The following is a 23320-nucleotide window of genomic DNA, read 5'->3' as shown; positions in this document are numbered from 1 at the left end:
AAACATGAAACATGACATATTACATAGAACTGTAAATCATCTGATATATTTAATATTTATATTTATTTTATATTTGGCCTGTTATGGAATCATGTATTGAACAATTTAAGCACAGCTCAGCTTTAAGAAACTGAAATAGCCTAGATGCGTGCTTAGCATTTTTTGATTATTAAGACTCCTTTCACAAACTCTTACTCAGCTGTATATCCTCTGATTTTAATATTTACCTATATCTAGGCAATATTTGTAACATTTATTTAGTATTTGGCCTGTTATGAAATCATTAAGAACGATTTAAACACATTTTGAAACCTAAAGACCAAAGTTGGAGACATGAATGTAGACCTTGCTGCAGATTACATTTTTAATTTAACCGGAATAGCCTACTCTGGAACGGCTTACTGTACAGGGGACTGCTTTACACCTTTGTGTTCGGTAAGGTCTGCTGTTTATTCTGATATATGGTTTGTCATGTGTTGAACGAAGGGTTCGTGAAGTATTCCACCTAGATGAATGGGTAGGGAGATGGATGTAGCACCTTATGTAGACGTTATGATTAAATTTAATTATATTATTTACTTTTCTCGCGAACCGTTCACCACAGCAATTAGCGGCTAACATCGTTTAAAAGCTGAGAAAAAGCTCTTTCATGTGATGTGATACATGTGTCTGTGTATTGAGTAGGCTTAGCGATTGCGAGTAGCCTATTTCAACTGAGAAGAATGGGTGAATTTGGACGCACTTTCTGTCTTGCCATGCGCTGTCATTTTCTCCACTGTGTAAGACTGAATTAGTTTGCGCTGTGATGCTAAGATTATTTTGACAGGCTATAGGCTAAATAAAAATCGCTATTAAACGGACGCAAAGCAGAATATTGAAAGAAGGGGGCACCAAGGCCAACGCAAGGGGCAAAGACGTGGCCGCCGTGAAATTTCATTTTGAATTTTTTTTTATATGAACATAAAAAAATGCGTTGGTCTCGAGGACTCGGTCTGAAATTACGAGTCCTTCTCCTCCCACTGTGGTCCGAGACCGAGTCAAGACCGAGTCTTTGAAGGAACAAGTCCGAGTCGAGTCCGAGAAAGCAGAAATCGGTCTCGAGACTGGTCTTGAGTCCGAGACCGGACTCGAGTACTACATCACTGATACAAATTCATGATGATTTACCCATGTTTTCATTTTAAAATAAACTACAATAGGCTAGTTATTAACTGCTGGAGTTTTATTTGTAACAAACAAATAGACATTGCATTCATTCAAGCCACATAGCCTACATCTGAACGGTTTATAGAATAAGATGAAATGTATACGAATAAAAATAAATGTATTTCAAGTAGACCTATTATAAAATAGCCTATTATTGTTTCAATATGCCTCAAATATTAGGTAGCCTAAGCTACATCAAATCATGAAAATATATTCAAACAGTTCAAGTTACACCTGTCCTGACCTGTCACATCTCCAGGGACCAAATAATGTTGAAAAAGTGAACTAATAAATCAATCAAACGCTGCCTGCCGCCAACATCATTGCCAAACTTTGACAAGCGTGACAGCGCAATGGGTTTTAGGAGGATTTAGGACCGTCAATGCTATATCATATTATAGCCTACATAAGCAGTGTTGTAATGTAACGGAGTACAAATACTTCGTTACTGTACTTAAGTAGAAATTTCACGTATCTGTACTTTACGCCAGGGGCGTCACTAGACCTTATTCACTGGGGCACGTGCCTTAGTAAAAGTCTCCAGTGCCCCAGTACAATTCTAGCGCGGCTCTAGCTGGAAACGGCATTCATGAGCGCATCTCCGTGCCTGCTTTAATCATGGCTCGAGCCTGTCACTTACCAGCCAATAAAAAAAAAAAACAAGGAATAAAGAAAGGGGCCATAATAGCCAATCAGGAAATAGCACCTCTGTAGCTGGGTAAGATTGAACGCAACAACCAATGAAAATCGTTCACATGATTCTTCCGAGTGTTTCGTTGTACTGCACACACATACACTGTGGAATCCGTTGGAGCTCGTTACATCACTTTGAGCAGAGTAAGTCGTCCCCTGTTTAATGTTACAACAAATTCACAACTTGTTTGACAGAAAAAATGACAAGTTGATCGCTGTTAGAGAGTGTTGCCCACATAACTAGCATCTGTTTTTCAATGCTTAGCGTCATTGTAGCCTAAATTTAGCAACAGTTTACCAGCTTGTGCTCTCTCCCTCACACACACACACCATGCTACAGTAGGCTGCATGCACACATGCGGACAATTAATAATGATTTATACGTACTGTAGAGAGAGTCCTGTAAAAGTAGCCTATACTGTTTGTGAAGCTGTCCTACTGTAAAACTAAACATAGCCTTCTGATAAACTATTCAGATGGACATCAGAAATTGTTTCCTGAACAGAGGCAGAGGGAGAGGAACAGTGAGGAGAGATGAGGAGGATGAGGGAGGTATGACAATTTTGCCCACATTAACGGTAACATTAACATTTATGCTGGTAATAGCCAGTGCTGTGATTTGATTAATGGTTTAATGGCAAACTTAAATAAGTTTACTGCATTTGCAAATGTAGCCTAAGAATCAGAATAACCATCTGTGTAGATTATTATAGGCTACATTTGCAAATTATCAGACATTATATAAATGTAATTATATTACAAAAGTCAGTATGAAGGCTTTAGTAGGCTATTTAAGCTACAAAGAACTGCAGTATTGCCAGGATGTCTATAGGACCCTTGCCCGGGAGGGAAGTATATCTCAATTTTGACTAAAAATAAGCTTCCCTTGTGTAGGAAAGCCTATTAAATTCATGCAGTGAGTATAGGCCTACTCATGCCTATGTGTTTGGATGTTGCTGCAGTTGCTGCTACAACAATTGAGGGAGAGAGTGCTGGAGGAGGAGGAGGAGGAGGAGGTCGAAAAGAAGGAGAAGAGAGGGGAGAAAAGAGCACAGGCTGGGCAGTCCAGTACCAGGCAGGGGGAGGAGGAGGAGAGAGACAGGCAAGAAACGGATGAGAACATGATGGGGGCTAGACGTAAAACTATTCAGAGTATGGAGGAGGATGTCTGTGACCTAGGGGAGATATGTGATGGTCCAAATCAGGCTAGCCATTTATTTCATATTGCGCGTGTTAATTTTTTTGTTTTTTAATGTATTGGGAGTTGGGGGCCTGTGCCCCAGCAAAGCTCTAGGTCTAGAATCGCCCCTGCTTTACGCTATTTAAATTTATGTCAACTTCCACTTTTACTCCACTACATTTCCTAGATAAAATGTATACTTTTACTCTGTTATATTTCCACTAAGCATCTTTGTTACTCGTTACTAAAACAAAAAATTTGAAAAAATGTGTGTGACTGCAATAAGGGAGGTTTGGCGAATCACTGCTCCTAGATTGCATTATGTACGCTACGCGCGCTGCGCACTCTATTTCAGCTCTTGTTTGTTGCTAAAGGAGGAGGACCGCCATGACCGCCATGGAAGCACGAGCACCTACTGGAGGACCTCCCGTTATCATAGACGACCACCCCGACGATAGTGGTGAACTCGGTGAACAGGGTAGTGGTGAATATAACGTCATACACCCGTGGCCGTATTTGCAAGAAATGTTTCTGTACATCGACTACCTGCCCTAGCGGCCTGTGAAAGGCTATTTATCCATAGCATCGCAGGAGTCTTCAGTCCAAGAAGAGTAAGACTGAATCAGGCCCGGGGTGGGTAATCGGGAGAATTCCCGATGGGCCGCTTCACTTTTGGGCTGGTCGAGGAAACAAATATTGACATTTGTCACGTTAGTCTATCTTTTCTTAAAGTAGGACACGTTCCGCATTCAGTGCATGACACCAATGCAATGCCTCTGCATGGGTTGTAGCCTACGTGAGGGAGTTCTCCCCTCCCAAAAAGAGTTGGTTGGGTCCATATAGCCCGTCTTTTCCAAAAAGTTTTCTCAGATACGGATAGCCAAGCCGGTGTTATACGGTAACTGGCTTTCATGTTAACTGGCTGGACTGTTTACTTTGCCTCTGGAGTTAACGTAACCGCCCCCTTCTCTTGCAGGTGTGTTCAGCTGATGATTTAGCCTCCGATACCTGGCCGCAGATTCATCTGTTTAGCTGAAGTTCAAATAGACATGTTTGTGATGCTGCACTTTGTTGTTTAATAAAGCTTCCTACAACACGATGTGTCGACGTTGGAAATGTCAGGTTGTCTGTAGTAGGCTAGGCTACATGCGCTGGACCATGAATATGCCACCAAATAACTAAAACTAAATAAACTCCACGTGGGTCTCGAACCACTACTAAATTAAACTACTTGCATGATAACCGGACATTAACCTGTTTGAGCCACTAACCAAGCTGACACTTCCCAGCGAAATTGGCCATACTTATTTACTAGGCCTACAAGTAAAAGAGGTCACCTAGTATGTTATTGTGTTTGTAGCAGGTTAACACAGTGGATCATGGTAACTGGCTACTGTGTTATCTTGCTCAGGGGCGGATTATGAACTTTCGGGCCCCTGGGCCCAGATGTATTAAGGGCCCCCCACTTATTGTCGTATATGTGGGAGGAGGGGTGGTTGTTTGATGTGATTTCCTGTATTCTGGTGCATTTTGGGGATGGGCAATACTACATTTAATCAGATTCATAGCCTACATCCTCATTTGTTGATATTGAGGCAATGATTCCATGCAAAGGCTTCAGGGCCCCCTGACCCCTTGGGCCTGGGCCCGGTAGGCCCGTGCAGTAATCCATCCCTGATCTTGCTACATTGCCCAAGCCATTTAGACCTTCAAAGTATAGCCTAGGCTTAATGTTTTTTACGTTTCACTGACTGCTGGTCAGGCTGCCCACGGCCACCTAGTCTATCTTCAGCCTGAGGAAGCATTGCTGGTCTAAAAATGTATACATTTAAAAAACTGTGAATGGCGAGGATTGAACCCGTAGGCTAGTCTGAAAAAACATTGTCAACGCATCAACCTGTTGAGCCACATACAACTTATCATTTGATAAGAAATAAATTATTAAAATATAATCCAATACATCTCAAACCTATGTTAACATGTCAAAACACGAACGTAAATAGCCTAGGCCTACGTGTATCTTGTGATATTTGATATTACATATCTTTTGTGATATGTAATTTTGTGTAAAATGAAGACATCCTGCACATTGTGCATTTCAATGCGTGTTTCACGTTCGTATGCATCAGGTTAATATGCAGATTATAGTTCTAGTTTTGTCATTCGAGTTCGAATCTCATAGTTGAACTTTTTTATTTTATTTATTTGCTGGCGTTCATAATAATAAGACACTTCAAGTAGAGGCGGCCACAGCCTGGCAGCAATCAGTGAAACGTTTGTAAACTGAATCATGATAGGCTACTTTGGGCAACATTGCAAGATAACACAGTAGCCAGTCACGTTAACCTGCTAAACACAATAACATACTAGGTGACCTCATTTACTAGTAGGCCTAGTATTACCAATTTCGCTGGGAAGTGTCAGTCAACTGGTTAGTGGCGTTACGTTAACTCCAGAGCAAAGTAAACAGTCCAGCCAGTTAACATGAAAGCCAGTTACCGTATAACACCGGCCCTACAGTAGACACAAGCGTCAGGAAGGATGGAGGGTAGAAAGAGGCCAGGAGAAACTGAGCAGCAGATCAACCAGTCGACCACTGAAAATGATGAGCCCGAAATTAGTGATGAGGAGGCCATGACTACAGGGACAAGTAGAGAGGATAAATTAAAGTTATTTAATGTAAGAACGAGCAATTACCCTACATGATAAACCTATGCCTTGTTTGCTCAGAAGAGGGTGTAGTAAAGGAGTAGGCTAAATCACCAAACAACAATATAGTCTACCCATGCAAAAAACATGTAGCCTAAACATTAGTTCAATATGCCTGTTTGTGGAAGCGTGGGATATTTTTGGGCTTCATTTTAAAGGCTGTCTTTCTTTCTTTCTTTTTTTTTTCTTTCTTTCTTTCTTTCTGTTTTGGTAACTTGTGGAATAGTGGAATATTTTTTGTTAACTTCTCAGTTGAAGTGAATTATTATATAACCTTTACACATTTGTTGAACCATGGTACTAATAAAAACTACAGGATAGTAAGAGCTGAAATGTTGCTTAATTTATCCAATTTCCACCACTATGGTCGGTCTTGGGCCTGAAACTTCCGGGCACTGAATTCTGGCAACTTTGAAAACCAGCTTCTTTTGAAGATGAACAGACACCTTTTCAGTTTCAACTAATGACTGGCATATTAGTAGCTGCTGGACATAGGTGGCCTGTGTGTGTGTGTGTGTGAGTGACGGTGACCTGGGGAGTAAGCCCTAGAAATGCTCATGCCACATGACCAAAATGTTCTCCCTACAAGCAGGTCTTTTTTTTTTTGTGAAAGAAATAAGTTATTGATTTTTCATTTCAGAGAATTGTGTTAAAAAGTCCTAGAAAAGAATGTGATTTGATTTGATGAGTGAGATTAAGAAGGTATGGGAACCCTGAATATGCTTTATGCTTTACTATAAGAAAGCCACATTAAATATCAGAAAATTACTTTTGATACTTAAGTACAGTATATCAGATACTTTAAGACTTTTACTTAAGTAATATTCTAAAAGGCAACTTTCACTTCTACCAAAGTCTTTTTCTAGTACGATACTTGTACTTTTACTCAAGTATTGCTTTCTAGTACTTTATACAACACTGTACATAAGCCTGTAAAGCCACAACATGTAAAGTAAGCTACTTTTCGCTGATTGCTGGCAGTTAGCTAGGCCTACTTACTGTTGTTAGCTTACTACTAGGCTGTAACATATGGAACAGGGACGTGATTAAGAGGGAGGGAGAAAGAGAGGCGCTTACTTTAGGTTACATTGTCAACATTTTCGCTATATATCAAGATTAAACTTAGACAAGAAAATGTTTCACTTTGCCATTTCACACATTTTAACCTAATATGACGTTAACTAAAAAGCATAATAGATTCAAAGCCAACTCTTAACATGCCTCAAATTTGACGTTAGGTTTCTAACACGACTAACTTCTGACGGATGAAAATCAACGTGGTGGTAGTTATGTTGCTAATTTGCGCACTTGCAGACTGCTGTTCATTTCTCCTTTGAGTTGTCAGATACATCATCTGTGAAGCCAAACAAACATTATTATGTTTTGGCATAAACGTAGAGCCTTCCATATTTGCAAGTTAGCCTACCTCAGTCTGTCTCATTTGATCTGGCACTTGCTGGTGTGGCGCCACAGAAGGTTGTGGCTGTTGTTAAGTACTTTGTTTCTTGTTTTGGTCAGACCCCCCATTCTTATTTTTGGTCTTTTAGAATTAAGACTCACAATATGCAGTACCGGAAAGTGTCATGGGGTGGCGCTGTGAGATAACGCTGGTATTAGGTAGCCACTAGCCAGCAGCAAGTCTCGGTTAGTTATTCGAAGCCAACGAGACGAACGAGTATCAAGCCACTCATGCACTTTTGTTTTGATGCTTTATTTGATTTCAGGTGAGTCCGAAATCACAGGAAGGATATGTAATTCATTTGTTAGTAATTTGTGTAATGTTTGAGCAGATGATACACGCTGTGAAATGTGTTCACTTGTTAAATACATGTTTATTTGTAATCGATGCTAGCTAGCTAAGCCAGTCTGCTCGAACCAGTAACTAGCCATCATAGCCTGATGTGAACGAGTAGGCTGGTTGGGATATTTGCGGGTGATTATGCAAACGAGAATGTTAATGCACTGCTGTTTGTAATGCGAGTTAATGTTAATGTAAAACAATAAGTCTCGGTTAGTTATTCGAAGCCAACGAGACGAACGAGTATCAAGCCACTCATGCACTTTTGTTTTGATGCTTTATTTGATTTCAGATCAAACTTTAAAAAAAATTAACTATGTGGCACTGAAGAATATTGTCTCTTCTCTGCGTGTGCAACACTGGTCTGTCGCGTCACTTGGTAACAATGACAGGTTCGCTCGCGTGACGCATGCAACCTAAGCAGATTTTCTAATCGTAAAGTTCACTCCTTAATATCTATGAAAAAAATAAAAAGTCAAGTCATTTCAAGTCATTTGTCTCAAGTCTAAGTCAAGTCTCAAGTCATGAATAGCAAGTCAAAGTCAAGTCGAGTCTTTTATACATGTTGATCAAGCAAGTCTCAAGTCCTAAAAAATGTGACTCGAGTCTGACTCGAGTCAAGTCATGTGACTCGAGTCCCCCATGTCTGCCATGCAGGGTTCAGAATCAACACTTAAAGGTTGTATCAGCGATTTCAGGCCCAAAAAAGGCCCAAACATAAATTATAACATTCATCTAATCTTTCCTAATGATCCGCTAGCTGTCTGCCCCATAAGCAGGCCGTCAAAAAAACGTGTCTAGGCTCCGAGATCTGTACACAAAAACAATTGCTACCAGCAAGGGTTGGCAACCCACTCAAAAGCAAAATGAAGTGTTTCAACCAATAACCGACGATATGTGCATTTAGGAGAGTTTTCATTGCATGGGAGGGAGGGGGAGGGAGTAGCGAGCAAGCTCTCTGTTTTGTTTGAACATCAACAAAAGTGACGTATCCCCGCTATCGCTGATACAACCTTTAATAATAAAATTCCTTCTCAGATTATAATGACAAGCTATTTGCTGTCACTATTCATAATATTTACCATCTTTAAAAGTTCAAGGCTCATGTATATGTTAACAAATGAATACTTCATCTGGGCCCTCTCTGTAAACACTGCATATCACAATCACAAGTAAACTATGAACATGGTGATCAGTTCTAGGTGATTCAGTTCTATCAGACCAGGTTCTATAGTTATTAACACTTTGAGTGCCAAAAACGCAATATTGCATTTTTAGCTGCTTTTAAATTACTGAAACTGAACTGAAATAGATGACGATCAAAAACTCATGAAAATACACAATCTGGACATTTAATCATAACTCGGCTTTTGATGGTTGCCGCTTTGGGTCGAATCAGTGATGCACGTGCATGGGTTTATCACTTGGTGGCAGTCTAGCCAGGTCTCGCTAGGTCACTTCCCGGAAACTTAAAAGGTAACACTTCATAAAACATTTAATAAAAGACGCTATATCTCCATATCTAGAAACAAAACAGGGATTTTGATGAAAACTAGCCACTGTTTAGCTTGGAATTTCTCAGGTACAGAGGCATGTAGAAATAAACGGTTTGTACCCACTCAGAGCTTAAAGTCTCACCTTTTAAACGAGCCATAGTATGTGTCCATAGCTATAACATAGAATACGCTGTGGCTCTACAAAAATAATCAACAATGATTTAGATTGCTGGCACTCTGGGCCAAAGCTTCCGAAAACAGCGCAGCATTCAAAGTGTTAAGACATTTCATAGGGTTAGTAAATGAAAACCGTTACATTACATTTTTTCATTTACCAGATGTTTTTATCCAAAGCGAGTTAAAGAATTAGGAATAACATTCAAAACCATCATAATACTTTCGGTTTCAGTACATTACAATAGCAGTTTCAGTACATTGTAAATGTAATAGCAGTTTCAGTACATTCTAATAGCATTTCCCTCCTGTTGGTGCGTTCAGTACCCACATAGTAGGTGAGCTCGTCCCAGCTGTTGCCGTCGAAGGTGACAAGGTTGTGTTTGTACGACGTCATGCCCAGCAGCTCCCACTCCCCCATAGTCTGCATCAGCTCATTGGAGCGCTGCAGGATTTCCTCCACCGACCTTCCAAAGTACATGTGGACCCTATCAGCTGCCCAGGGACGAGACCAAACACACACCAGATTAAGACCAAGCACACACCTTTAAAACTGCTTAAGCATCATCAACACACCAAGTGATCTATATATAGTTTAAAACTGCTTAAGCATCATCAACACACCAAGTGATCTATAGTTTAAAACTGCCGTAAGCATAATCAACAAAGGTTAAATACTCAGTTATGGTAATGTTTGGTAACGACTTATGATGGCTGCTTAACAAGGAAGAAGTAGTTGGAAAGTTTGGAAATCTGTCAATTAAATCACAGGAAAGAAAGATAAGATATTTCTTGACAAAACAATAAAACTGATTGGTGTGGTGTGAGATGCACTGTTGGGTCACTACCTACCATACCACCAAATGCAGTGTTGGGTCAAAATAACATACCACCAAATGCAATGTTGGGTCACTACCAACCATACCACCAAATGCAGTGTTGGCTCACTATAACATACCACCAAATGCAGTGTTGGGTCACTACCAACCATACCACCAAATGCAGTTTTGGGTCACTACCTACCATACCACAAAATGCAGTGTTGGGTCACTATAACATACAGTGGGCAGTGCTTCGACTTGGCCAGCTTCACTCGCGGTCCGCGCGTGGGATCACGCAACTTTAATTTGTATTTTTCCAGTGAGACGCTGCAACAACCCAAACTTACAACGAACTTTAGGACTCACAAAGCATTTTAGACCTAAAAGTAGCACCTAAGTCTGGGACAGCTTAAGTCGAGAGGACTCCTAACTCACTAAGACCTATTCATAAACAGCTTTTTTGTGGCATTTTACGTTGCGATGTTTTTAAATGCGTAGCCAATCGCGAGGAAACTATTTTTTTATTTTTTTTATTTTGGGCAAGCCTGCATTCATTTATTCATTCATTCATTCAACCTTTATTTATTCTCGGAGGGTTATTGAGGGAAGCCCTCATTTTCAATGAAGCCGAGATTACAGAAGCGAAGCAAAGCGCTCCACAAACAAGTCAACATTCGAGGCCTTCTGTTGAAGAATTGTATAAAAAAGCCTGCGCTAACAGTAATCCTCCTGCCCCTGTTAGGCCTACCACAGCTGTGGATAGTGTGGAATGTTCAAGTAATAACACAATCCAATGTGTGTCTCAATTGTCCCCCGCTGACCACCTCACACATTTCTCTAGATTTTACAACGAACTTAGGCCTACATGACACAATGCCATAAAATATGCCAGTTTTAGGACTCAGAATAATGTTTGTAATGATACCTGGTAGGCCTACGTTTAACAGTAACAAGTGTAATGAGCTATTCATTGTCGAAGGTGCATGGTGAAGTCAAGTGAAATTCTTACTTTGGAAAACAAACATTTGCCGATATCATCGCCGATCATCAGAATATTGCAACAGATTCTGTGTTCTGGACTGCAGGTAACTTGTTAAGCCAGTGGTTCTCAAACTTTTATTTCATTCCCCACTTTGATCATTGGACTGATGATAGTGGAGATAACGTGTTATCCCGAGGCTTTTGGAAGTCAGCATCTTCGACGGTAGTCTATTAAAAATATAAGTTTTCGATGTCCCAAACGAAGAGCCATACTTTATTGTTTTTAACGATCTCTATGCTACTCACAAAAATGTAGGCATGGGAACATGATGAAGTAGGCTATCCAACTGTCGTGTGTTAAATTATTGTGATTACGAGCCAGTGGTTTTCAAACATTATGCGTGACTCGGACATCTAACTAAATGCAACAGGCTCATATCGTCCTCGCATTCGCAAAATGAGGACCAGTGTTTTGTCAAATTGCAAATAGCTATTCGTTTTAACGATTTTTTTATGATATTACTGACTTTATTACTGACAATTTACAGGCCTCCAAAACATTCAGCTAAAGTTTTTCTTGAAGAGCTAGGTGAACTGCTATCAGTTGTTTGCATAGAGTTTGACTATCTTATTATATCAGGGGATCTAAACTTGCATGTGGATAATCCTGAAAACAATTATGCCAAGGAATTCATTGCACTAATCAATACTTTCTCCCTAACACAGCATGTACGGGGCCAACACACTCTCTCGGCCATACCCTCGACCTTGTTATCACAAAGGGTCTCGGTGTCTCTACAGCTGTTAAAGACTTGGCCTTATCTGATCATTTCTGCGTGTTCTTTGATGTGTCTCCACACACTCAAAACACAGCTATGATGGTAAAAAGGAGAATCATAAATGATCAGACAAGTGCTCTCTTTGAGCAAGCACTTTCACTAAAGTCAAATCAACTGTCAGACTCTGAAGACTTATTTGATCACTTTAATGCAAAAATGCCAAACATTATGGATGACATTGCTCCATTACAATTCAAGAAAGTTAAGGACAAACAGAAAGCACCATGGAGGCAAAATCCAGCAGTTAAACTTCTAAAAAGAGAGTGTAGAAAGACTGAAAGAAAATGGCGTAAATACAAACTTCAGATCCACTATGAAATCCATAAAGAGATGCTCCGCACATATAACTCTGAAATATGCAAAGCAAGACAGTCTTTCTTTTCTAACATTATCAATAGAAGTTCAAATAGCACTCATATTCTATTTTCAACTGTTGATAAGTTAACAAATCCCCCCTCACAATTAGCGCCTGAACTTCTCTCAACTAATAAATGCAATGAGTTTTCATCTTTTTTTAAAGGTAAAATTGACAAAATCAGACTCAACATATCTGCTCAATTACAAATTCAACAACCTGAACTTCCAGCAACAAACAGAGGGATGTCAGAGTTCAGCTTGATAGACTTGATGTCAGAGTTCAGCTTGATAGACTAAGAAACACTTGAAAAAACGGTACAGAATCTCAGCTCTTCCACATGTGTCTTAGACACTGCCTACCAATTTCTTCAAAACAGTTTTTCACCTCATAGCGGCGGATGTCCTTCAAATTGTAAATGTATCACTGCTGTCTGGCACTTTTCCTAAGTCACTGAAAACAGCTGTTGTAAAGCCACTTCTCAAGAAGAATAACCTGGATGCCTCCATGCTAAACAATTACAGGCCCATATCCAATCTACCTTTTATTGGCAAAATTATTGAAAAAGTAGTCTTTAATCAATTAACCACCTTCCTAACATCAAATGGGTATTTTGATTACTTTCAGTCTGGTTTTCGGGCAAATCACAGCACTGAAACAGCTCTCATTAAAGTTTCCAATGACATACGCCTCAACACAGATTCAGGTAAAACATCAGTCCTAGTGCTACTGGACCTTAGTGCAGCATTTGACACTGTTGATCACAATATTTTACTACACAGACTAGAACACTGGGTTGGATTTACAGGCATAGTTATCAGCTGGCTAAAATCATATCTACAAGAAAGGAGCTTCTTTGTTGCCATCGGAAACTGTACCTCAACACCAACGTCCTTGACCTGTGGTGTTCCCCAGGGGTCGATCTTGGGGCCACTATTATTCAACCTCTATATGCTCCCACTTGGACAAATCATTCAAAATAATTTGATTTCATATCATAGCTATGCAGATGACACACAAATTTACTTAGCTCTATCACCAAACGACTATGGTCCTCTTGAATCTATGTGTCAGTGTATAGAACAAATCAACACCTGGATGTCTCAAAATTTTCTTCAGCTGAACAAAGAAAAAACTGAAGTAATTATATTTGGTAAAAAATTAGGAAAGACAGGGTTGCCACTCTCCTTGACACAAAAGGGTTGAAGGCAAAGGATACTGTTAAAAATCTTGGTGTATTAATTGACAGTGATCTAAATTTCAACAGCCACATTGAAAGCGATAACTAAATCAGCTTTTTACCACCTCAAAAATATTGCCAAACTCAGAGGGCTGATGTCAAAACATGACTTAGAAAAACTCATTCATGCATTTATCTCCAGCAGGGTTGATTACTGCAATGGACTGTTCACAGGCCTTCCTAAAAAGACTATTAAACAGCTTCAGGTGATACAAAATGCAGCAGCTAGGACTCAATGGAGCAGGACCTAAATACTTGTCAGACATGCTTCAGCAGTACACACCTTCTCGTCCTCTCAGGTCCCAGGTGAAAAACCTGCTAGTAAAACCTACAGTTAGAACTAAACATGGTGAAGCAGCTTTTAGCTGCTATGCGGCTCAGCTGTGGAACCAACTTTCGGATGACATTAAAAAGGCCCCAACTGTAGCCAGTTTTAAATCTAGACTTAAGACCAAACTGTTCTCAGATGCTTTCTGCTAACTGTGCCGAGTTACAAATTCTGAATCTGCCTTTATAATTATTCTACTTTGTCTTTTATTACTTTTTTTTTACTACTTTTGCCTTTGTCTTTATTTTTAAATGATTTTACCTTGTGTTTTATGTTTTTCTTTTTATTATGATCTTTACCTTTTAACTATTCTTTGACTATATTGCCCTTCTATGCTTTTATTTGTTATTATTGTTTGGTTTTGTTTATGTAAAGCACATTGAATGACCTCTGTGTATGAAATGTGCTATATAAATAAACTTGACTTGACTTGACTTGTTGTATGAAGTGCTTTTTGTATAGGCTACTATCTTAATCTTGGAATATGGGGAGGGAAGTGGCGCGTCTGCAGAAGTCAGCCAAATATGAATGTAATTCTGCGGCATAAAGCAGATGTATTTGTTTATTGTACAGAAAAATAAAAATGACATGTCAAGCAGTCAATTGACTACATTGCAGTCAAGATGTAGGGCAAATTAAGACACTGTTTTGATTTGCGTAGTTGCGTTATCGGCAAATGTTTGTTTTCCAAAGTAAGAATTTCACTTCACCATGCATCTTCGACAATGAATAGCTCATTACACTTGTTACTGTTAAACGTAGGCCTACCTGGTATCATTACAAACATTATTCTGTGTCCTAAAATTGGCATATGTTATGGCATTGTGTCATGTAAGTTCGTTGCAAAATCTAGAGAAATGTGTGAGGTGGTCAGCGGGGGACAATTGAGACACACATTGGATTGTGTTATTACTTGAACATTCCACGCTATCCACAGCTGTGGTAGGCCTATCAGGGGCAGGAGGATTACTGTTAGCGCAGGCTTTATATAAAATTCTTCAACAGAAGGCCTCGAATGTTGTCTTGTTTGTGGAGCGCTTTGCTTCGCTTCTGTAATCTCGGCTTCATTGAAAATGAGGGCTTCCCTCAATGACCCTCCGAGAATAAATAAAGGTTGAATGAATGAATGAATGCCCAAAATAAAGGCCTGTGGTTTGCGCAGCCTACAGTAAATAACAGACCCGCCAGAATGTGCGTTTTTGATGCTTTTTTACGAGCAAGATGTTTTTGGTACCCTACGCACACTGCATGTTCTTAAATAACAATGATCATCAGTAATATTCAACCATTCATTTGGGTAAATGGGCAAGCGTGACCAACTTGATTGGCTGATTGGGTGATGATTTTAACGCGGGCATGATTCCAAACACCTCCCTTACGATGATGAGTGACAGGTGACAGGTCTCAGAATGCGTGCGCTACACAAGGACGGAAGATGATGAATAACTGGGGCCGTAGGCTATTCACAAAGGCTTTTATCTTACTACTAGGAGTAGGCTACTCCTAAATCGCACTTAAAGATTTTAGATTGGAGTTTTCTCTTAAAAGTTATTCACAAAGCCTTTCAGACAACTCCTAAACTAGGAGTGAGTCTTTGTGGCTATGGATGACGTCATTACTCATGCACAAGCTTGACTGAAGTGACCACCTTGATTGGCTGGCGATTGTAACGCGGGAATTCCAAACACCTCTCTTCCGATGATGAGTGACAGGTGACAAGTCGGAGAATGCGTGCGCTAAACAAATAGTGCGAAGGACGGAAGATGATTAATAACTGAATAAAAAGGCCTAGCCTAAATGAATAAAGAGTAAGGCAAAACAAATAGCCTAGTAGCCTAATGAAACATAGGCCTATGGATTGATGTAGTAGCCTACCTTTGCAACATTATTAAATTAATCTGTCACCAATATGCCTAGGCTACGTTTGCAAAGTGGAGAACATTTTAATTTGATTCACAATGAAACGTTACATTTCATTTACATGTTAACAATGAGTAGTTTTGGTTGTTGTTGGTGGTGTTATTGCATCCCTTTTGTGAATGCAAAATTGTTCCCTCGCGATTGGAAGCTCCTGTTGCGCATAGGCTACGCATTTCAAAACATCGCAACTAAAATGCCACAAAAAGCTGTTGGTAACACTTTATTTTAATTTGTCGCTGTTACAGTGTACCTACCTAATTAGGTACAGTGGTACAACCTGTGTAACAAGATGTACTATCAGGTACTATCATTGTACTTGCATTATGTATTTGTGGGTACCTACATATAGTTGTTACATTGTAATACTGAGTGCTTTTACAAAACTTTGCCAATTTGTCTAAATTTTCATCAGAGGCAAAGAGCTGACCTGAGACCTGCTGGATGGGGTAAATCTGGTCATGATAGATTTGATACACAAATCATTCTTAGCTCCAGTCAAGGCCTCATTGTCTTCAGTGTACATGTAACAGCTGTGCTGCTACAACCTTGTTACTCTTTGATACAGTGGAATAAACCTATTAAGTGTACCAGTTAATTACTTACATGTACATATGACATGTATGTTATGTCTTCGATGTTTTGGAACAGGTTTATTCCACTGTATCAAAGAGTAACAAGGTTGTAGCAGCACAGGTTGGAGCTAAGAATGGTTTGTATATCAAATCTATCATGACCAGATTTACCCCATCCAGCAGGTCTCAGGTCAGCTCTTTGCCTCTGATGAAAATTTAGACAAATTGGCAAAGTTTTGTAAAAGCACTCAGTATTACAATGTAACAACTATATGTAGGTACCCACAAATACATAATGCAAGTACAATGATAGTACCTGATAGTATATATTGTTACACAGGTTGTACCACTGTACCTAATTAGGTAGGTACACTGTAACAGCGACACATTAAAATAAAGTGTTACCAAAATAAATTAACGCAACGCAACACAACACAGACCCCGCTTCTCTCGCGTCAATCACTGACAGTAATCACTAGCAACATACATCTGTCCTTTGTTAAATGTATTATGTTCCAAGTAGCCTATGCGTAATTCTGCTTCATAAAGTTGAACAAATACATTTGCTTATTCCACAGAAAAATATAAATAGCCAGTTAGGGTCTACAGTGCAGAGTTGGTAAGTTATGGTAGGCCAACTTTCAGTGAACATACAAACAGGGGAAATTCTTTCTCTTGTAGCTGAGTAGCCTCAGGTGCGCACGTAGACATAAGGCCGAACATGCAAGTGCCAATGAATCGTGCTCTCACGACAATCACGCCGTTAAACTTAAATAGGTTAACATCACTCTAAGTTCGCCTTCAAGCAAGGAAAACGATGATTTGAAGACATCTGTTTCGTTTGAAGGGAAGGGGGTAGCAACAGGGCAACACAGAGACAGGCCCGATGGCAGGGCTGTTATGAGAGTATTAAAAATATGGGATATTCTACGGGAAAACATTAAAACGGCAAGACAGCGGGGAAAGTTAAAATACGTGATAAACACGGAAAAAGTTGGCATGCATTGTTTCGGTCCCCGTGCACAGGGATTATTTGTCATATTATTAATCACATATGATTATTTGTGAAATTGTGCAAACAGGCGCAACACATTGGAAAAGGAAGGACTGGTAGCATGCAAGCTCACGGGAAAGATTGATTTAAGAACGTTATCACAGTGTGTGGCTGTGGCGCGGGCGGAAGACAGCGACAATTGGCAGGGGAGGGTCATGTCTTTTTTAACAATTCTGTCGGAGGGTCATTGAACAGTTTCTAGCAGGCAAGAGAGAGTCATGCAACTTGCAACTGAAGCACTCAAAATTCCTCCGGTGGCCCCTTCAATAAATAACGAACAGTCCCTAGATTGCTGCTGGCTATATGTCTTGGTTCATGTCTGTTAACAAATCATTGCCGTCAAACGCATAGCATATTTCGCGGTTGCATCCATTACAAACAAACATGCAATGTGAACGTCTGGGATTGGGGAGAGCACTAAATGCTCTACTGAATAAGCACGAAGTCAAACCTTTAAATGAAAAACACTCTTTAATAATGAAAAAATAAATAAACCGCTAATGAAGTAAACTTGTGACCATCCAAAATCGTTAATCGCTTGTAACTCCGTGATAACAGGACGTAACAGGAAGGCATTTGGCTGAGCAACGGAGGTTATTATGCTCTATATTTTGTCCAAATGATGTCTGTCTATCATCGTTGGTTGCACTTGGAGAAAACCAGAATGTTTCATTTGTCCTGCGTTTTAATTTGTCCTGCGTTTTTTCTACAGCTGCAAACGGGATTCACTCGCAGTTAACCAAATATTTCTTTATTAGGGCAGGGCAGGCATATTTCTGGCTATTAAATTATTTCTAAACCAGTCTGCTAAAGTCTGTAATGAAGTCTGTGTAGGGTTTTCCAGGCTCCATTTCTTTTTACGAGACACCCTGCGCACTTGAGCCATCTGCCGGTTGTTTGGGTTGTTGCAGCGTCTCACTGGAAAAATACAAATTAAAGTCGCGTGATACCGCGTGATCCCACGCGCGGACCGCGAGTGAAGCTGGCCAAGTCAAAGCACTGCCCACTGTACCACCAAATGCAGTGTTGGGTCACTACCAAATGCAGTGTTGGGTCACTACCTACCATACCACCAAATGCAGTGTTGGGTCACTACCTACCATACCACCAAATGCATTATATGTTTGTGTGTCTCACCGGTGTGCATGTAGATTTGGAAAGTGAGCGAGCACTTTTGTATGTAGAAGGGGAAGGTGTAGATGTGTGTGTCTCACCGGTGTGCATGTAGCTTTGGAAAGTGAACGAGCACTTCTGTATGTCGAAGGGGAAGGTGTAGATGTGTGTGTCTCACCGGTGTGCATGTAGCTTTGGAAAGTGAACGAGCACTTCTGTATGTCGAAGGGGAAGGTGTAGATGTTGAGATTGCAGGAGCTCTTCACCTTCACGGGCATCCCATCGGTCACGTAGCCTGTGTTGTTCACCCGCACGTAATATGTGTCAGGAGCCTTGTTCTTGTCCACACTAGACACACATTACAGCAAGGCAGATAGCCACATAGGGTTCATTACAGCATGGCAGCACGGCAGGGCCAAATAGGGTTCATTACAGCATGGCAGAGAGATAGCCACATAGGGTTCATTTGATCTTTTTTAAAAATATAGAATTTCTGTTTAATTTAGCCATAGGACTATACCGTTACTTTTAAATGTTTCCCTATATTTTAATTGTTGTTCCTCAATAAATAATAAACATGCCATATTGACAATCAGTTTTAAATGAGAACTACGGAACTGTGAACAGCTATACGGTTAGGCTCAGGGTTAGAGTTAGGGTTAGAGTAAAGCGCTCAGGGTTAGGGTTAGGCTCGGGGTTAGAGTAAAGCTGGTGAAATATTTCCTACATATTTAAGGTGAGTTTGTAGCGCAGGGTATTGTGTACATAACAGGGCCTTCAGTGCTTCAGTGCAATTCATTAATCACCACATCTGGCCTTCAGTACTTACAATTCACTGATCACCACATCTGGCCTTTAGTACTTACAATTCATTGATCACCACATCTGGCCTTCAGTACTTACAATTCATTGATCACCACATCTGGCCTCCACAACTTTTCCCGGGGCACAGTGATGACGGAAGTGCCGCACTCCACTGGGTCCCAACTCAGAGACTCAATCCTCCACATCTACACAGAGCACAGTAACTTCACACATCTGGACCACTGAATCTTCACACATCTGGACCACTGAAACTTCCCACATCTGTACCACTGAAACTTCCCACATCTGGACCACTGGGGCAGTCGTGGCCTACTGGTTAGCACTCTGGACTTGTAACCGGAGGGTTGCCGGTTGGAGCCCCGACCAGTAGGAACGGCTGAAGTGCCCTTTAGCAAGGCACCTAACCCCTCACTACTCCCCGAGCGCCGCTGTTGTTGCAGGCAGCTCACTGCGCCGGGATTAGTGTGTGCTTCACCTCACTGTGTGTTCACTGTGTGCTGAGTGTGTTTCACTAATTCACGGATCGGGATAAATGCAGAGACCAAATTTCCCTCACGGGATCAAAAGAGTATATATACTTATACTTACTTATACTTATACACTGAAACTTCACACATCTGTACCACTGAAACTTCACATATCTGTACCACTGTAATGTTGTTGTTTTTTTGCGCTAGTTGTTGTTGTTGTTTTTACATGTATAGCGCTGTATGTGTTACAATTATAGGAGCAAAATCAAATGTAGCTGAACATTAGAGAAAGTTATGTTCACTAGAATAAAACTCTTACCATTGTCTGCCAGATAAATGTCTCTAGTATTTGTGCCTTTTCATCCTGAAAAGAGTATGCATGAGATCATAACTTCAGCTTACTTCAAATCAATGCAAACTGCATCTGTATAGTATCACAATAATACAATTCTTGTTGAAACGCACCACGCCTAAGATGGCATACAGGGTGAAGTAGATACTGATGTTAGTATGTGTGTTCTGGTTGTTGACAGGACGCACTGCGCTGAAAATGAAGACGTCTGTATTGAAGGCAGCGAGGAGGGACTGAGTGGTGGGTGCAGAGCAGTTCAGGGTCACCACAGGGCTCACACACAACGCTGTGCAAACAAAGATATTAAACAAAGATATTAAACAAAGATATTAAAAAGGGTGTTTTGATGGAAATGAAAGTTTAGTTAGGCTCACCACAGGACTCACACACAAAGCTGTGCAAACAAAGCGTTCTATATTAAAAAGGGTATTTTTATGGAAATGAAAGTTTAGTTTTGAAATGTTCTGGGTAACCATTTCCATGTTATGTTTGCTTAAAAATTGAGCCCAATTCAAGAAAGGAGAGAATACATCATAATTCAAAAACACTTTGCATGGACTAAATCTTTCTTTATACTGTGTACACATTTGTTAAACCACATGCTATCTATTCATGCTATCTTACCATGTATAAACAGACTACAGATGGTCACAAGTACTCCTCTATGGCAACGATTCCCTTTTGGACACTGCAGTATATAAATATGATCAAGTTAATTCATTAGCTATCAAATATTAGCAAAGAATGGTTGTTCATTAATGAATTAAAACATAATATATAAATGCAAATACTAGCATGTGTGTTGAAAAAATAAGCTTACTGTGATAAACATAATTTTACCTTTGATAAATGTGTGTAAATCATTGCCACTGATCATCTGACTTTGGCTTAGCAGCATACAATCTGTTCTCCGTGTGTGCTGTTTCTTATATCACTCGTAGTATTTAATCATCTCCACTCCACCGACAGCTCATTTCCATAGACAAATGCGTCAGACAGCATTTCCATGATCTGCTTGAGGCCTGCATTCCAAAGTAAAGCAAACAAATCAAATGTGCTGGTTGCTGTGGTGACAGTGTGTTCCTGCGGCCCGCAGGTGCTGCACAGTGCATGCTGGGTCTAGTTGTGGTCACACGTGGACAAACCTCACACAAAAAAAGGCCCACAGACTACACAGACCTGAATGCCAGAGGTACCATGGGTTACGCAAGTCACCAGGTGCCATGATCTGAGTAATCATGCCCCACCTCAGACCCCCAATCCCTCATGTTCTCCACTGAACTTGTGGAATCCGTAGGTGTGTGTGATGCTTGCAGTTTTGAATGTTTTGGGGCAAAATCAATGAAACTGGAAACACCCAAATTGCTTTGCCAATGATGCTACTGAGGTGAGCAAGACAGGGAGACTGACTCATTCTGAACATCTCATGCATTTACGAATAATCACAAGTCCCACACATTGGGTAACGAATTATTTAAACAATATTTCTCAATAGAGTTAGAGTCCAGGTAATAAAATGGCCTGTCTGCAGTCCAGATTTGTCAAATTAGGTGCATCATGGAATTAAAAACATGACTAAGATAAGCCCATTCTGTTGAGGAACTGAAATCCTATGGGGGAGTAATGGGGCAACATGTCATCCTCAAAACTCTAGCGACTGGTCTCCTCTTTCCTGAACTCTAGCGACTGGTCTTCTCTTTCCTCTTTCCTTTTTTTTAAACATGTTGCATCAAATTCAAAATCAACATATATTTGCTATGAAATAGTCAAAAAGTTCATTTTGAACATATTGATATGTTTGATATGTCCTTTTTGCTGCTAAACATGGGTTTACGAGACTTGTATATTATCACATCCTGTTTTTATTTGCACTTTACACAACGTCCCAACTTTTTCTGACTTGGGGTTGTATGTAAATATCCACTCATTTGCATACATTTCCATAAACTGAAAACTTAACTTTGAATGAAGACAAGTTCCAAATGAATGTTTCTCAAAATGAATGTTTCACGAGTGCAGTGGCCGTTCAAACATGCCATTCCTGATGCCTCCATAGTAATGCATGTAATCCTCCATAGTAATGCTAGTAATCCTCCATAGTAATGCTAGTAGTAATGCTAGTAGTCCTCCATAGTAATGCTAGTAATCCTCCATAGTAATGCATGTAATCCTCCATAGTGATGCTAGTAATCCTCCATAGTGATGCTAGTAATCCTCCATAGTAATGCATGTAATCCTCCATAGTGATGCTAGTAATCCTCCATAGTAATGCTAGTAATCCTCCATAGTAATGCTAGTAATCCTCCATAGTGATGCTAGTAATCCTCCATAGTGATGCTAGTAATCCTCCATAGTAATGCATGTAATCCTCCATAGTGATGCTAGTAATCCTCCATAGTAATGCTAGTAATCCTCCATAGTAATGCTAGTAATCCTCCATAGTGATGCTAGTAATCCTCCATAGTAATGCTAGTAATCCTCCATAGTAACGCTAGTAATCCTCCATAGTAATGCTGTTGGTGGGGCATATGGGGAATATGATGCTGTTGGTGGGGCATATGATGCTGTTGGTGGGGCATATTATGCTGTTGGTGGGGCATATTATGCATGGGGTTAGTTTGTAGTTGTCTACACATATCACAACCCTTCCACGGCAAAACGTTGACATGTGAATACATTGAGCCAGTCATGTGGTGTGTTGTAAAATACATTGAGCCAATCATGTGGTGTGCTGTGAAGACATCGTGCCAATCATCTGTTGTGATCTTGCCGCTGGAGCAAGATTGGTGTCGTGAAGTCTTACGGACACGCATTTCTGCTGAAATAGATGCACGATAAGTGCCCAAAAAGCGTTGCAATATGGCCTGCCGAGTGGAGAGACTTGCCTAAAAGGACTTTGGTCCTAGCTGGAGTTGCGGCAGCCAGCAGCTAAGGCAGCAATGTTCATGCTCCCAGTGTGTAGCGCTGTAGCTGCAGCAACTCGAGCTAGGTAAAACCGATTGTTTCAGTTTTGTTCATACCGACAGTACTCAGTGACGTTGAGAAATGGAGATCTGTGAAAAAATGTAAAAGAGTTCTCCTTTAAGTTTGAGCAGTAGTTGATTTTCAAAGTTAGTTGCACTCATCCTTGATCGCTTTGCAGTGAACAGTAATCCAGCACAACTGAAATGCCCCTCACAGGCAGCTGAGGCAGG

The 23320-nt window shown here is 40.3% G+C and overlaps 2 protein-coding genes across 2 annotated transcripts in view; both read right to left on the bottom strand.

The window, feature by feature from the left end:
• LOC121724870 (5-hydroxytryptamine receptor 3E-like) overlaps positions 1 to 18636 on the bottom strand; it is a 32774-nt gene extending 14138 nt beyond the window's left edge. Inside the window, exons 1-2 of the mRNA XM_042111756.1 lie at positions 18581 to 18636; positions 9588 to 9751 (exon numbers count right to left, since the gene is read on the bottom strand). Of these exons, the coding sequence (XP_041967690.1) occupies positions 9588 to 9751; positions 18581 to 18590 (174 nt within the window). The 5' untranslated portion in view covers positions 18591 to 18636. The remainder of the gene's footprint in view (positions 1 to 9587; positions 9752 to 18580) is intronic.
• Positions 18637 to 18691: 55 nt separating this feature from the next.
• Positions 18692 to 21045, bottom strand: LOC121678568 (5-hydroxytryptamine receptor 3A-like; the record flags this gene model as incomplete). Its single annotated transcript, XM_042058189.1, has 6 exons — positions 20967 to 21045; positions 20751 to 20814; positions 20240 to 20412; positions 20094 to 20138; positions 19383 to 19489; positions 18692 to 18827 (listed from the first exon to the last, which is right to left on the bottom strand). Coding segments are annotated over exons 1-6 (549 nt in total), but the record flags the coding sequence as incomplete, so codon positions are not given.
• Positions 21046 to 23320: the final 2275 nt, after the last annotated feature.

The sequence above is a fragment of the Alosa sapidissima genome, chromosome 12 (genome assembly GCF_018492685.1).
Source record: "Alosa sapidissima isolate fAloSap1 chromosome 12, fAloSap1.pri, whole genome shotgun sequence".
Lineage (NCBI taxonomy): Eukaryota > Metazoa > Chordata > Actinopteri > Clupeiformes > Clupeidae > Alosa > Alosa sapidissima.
The sequence above is the reverse complement of the archived record's forward strand: the minus strand, read 5'-3'. Positions and strand labels throughout refer to the sequence as shown.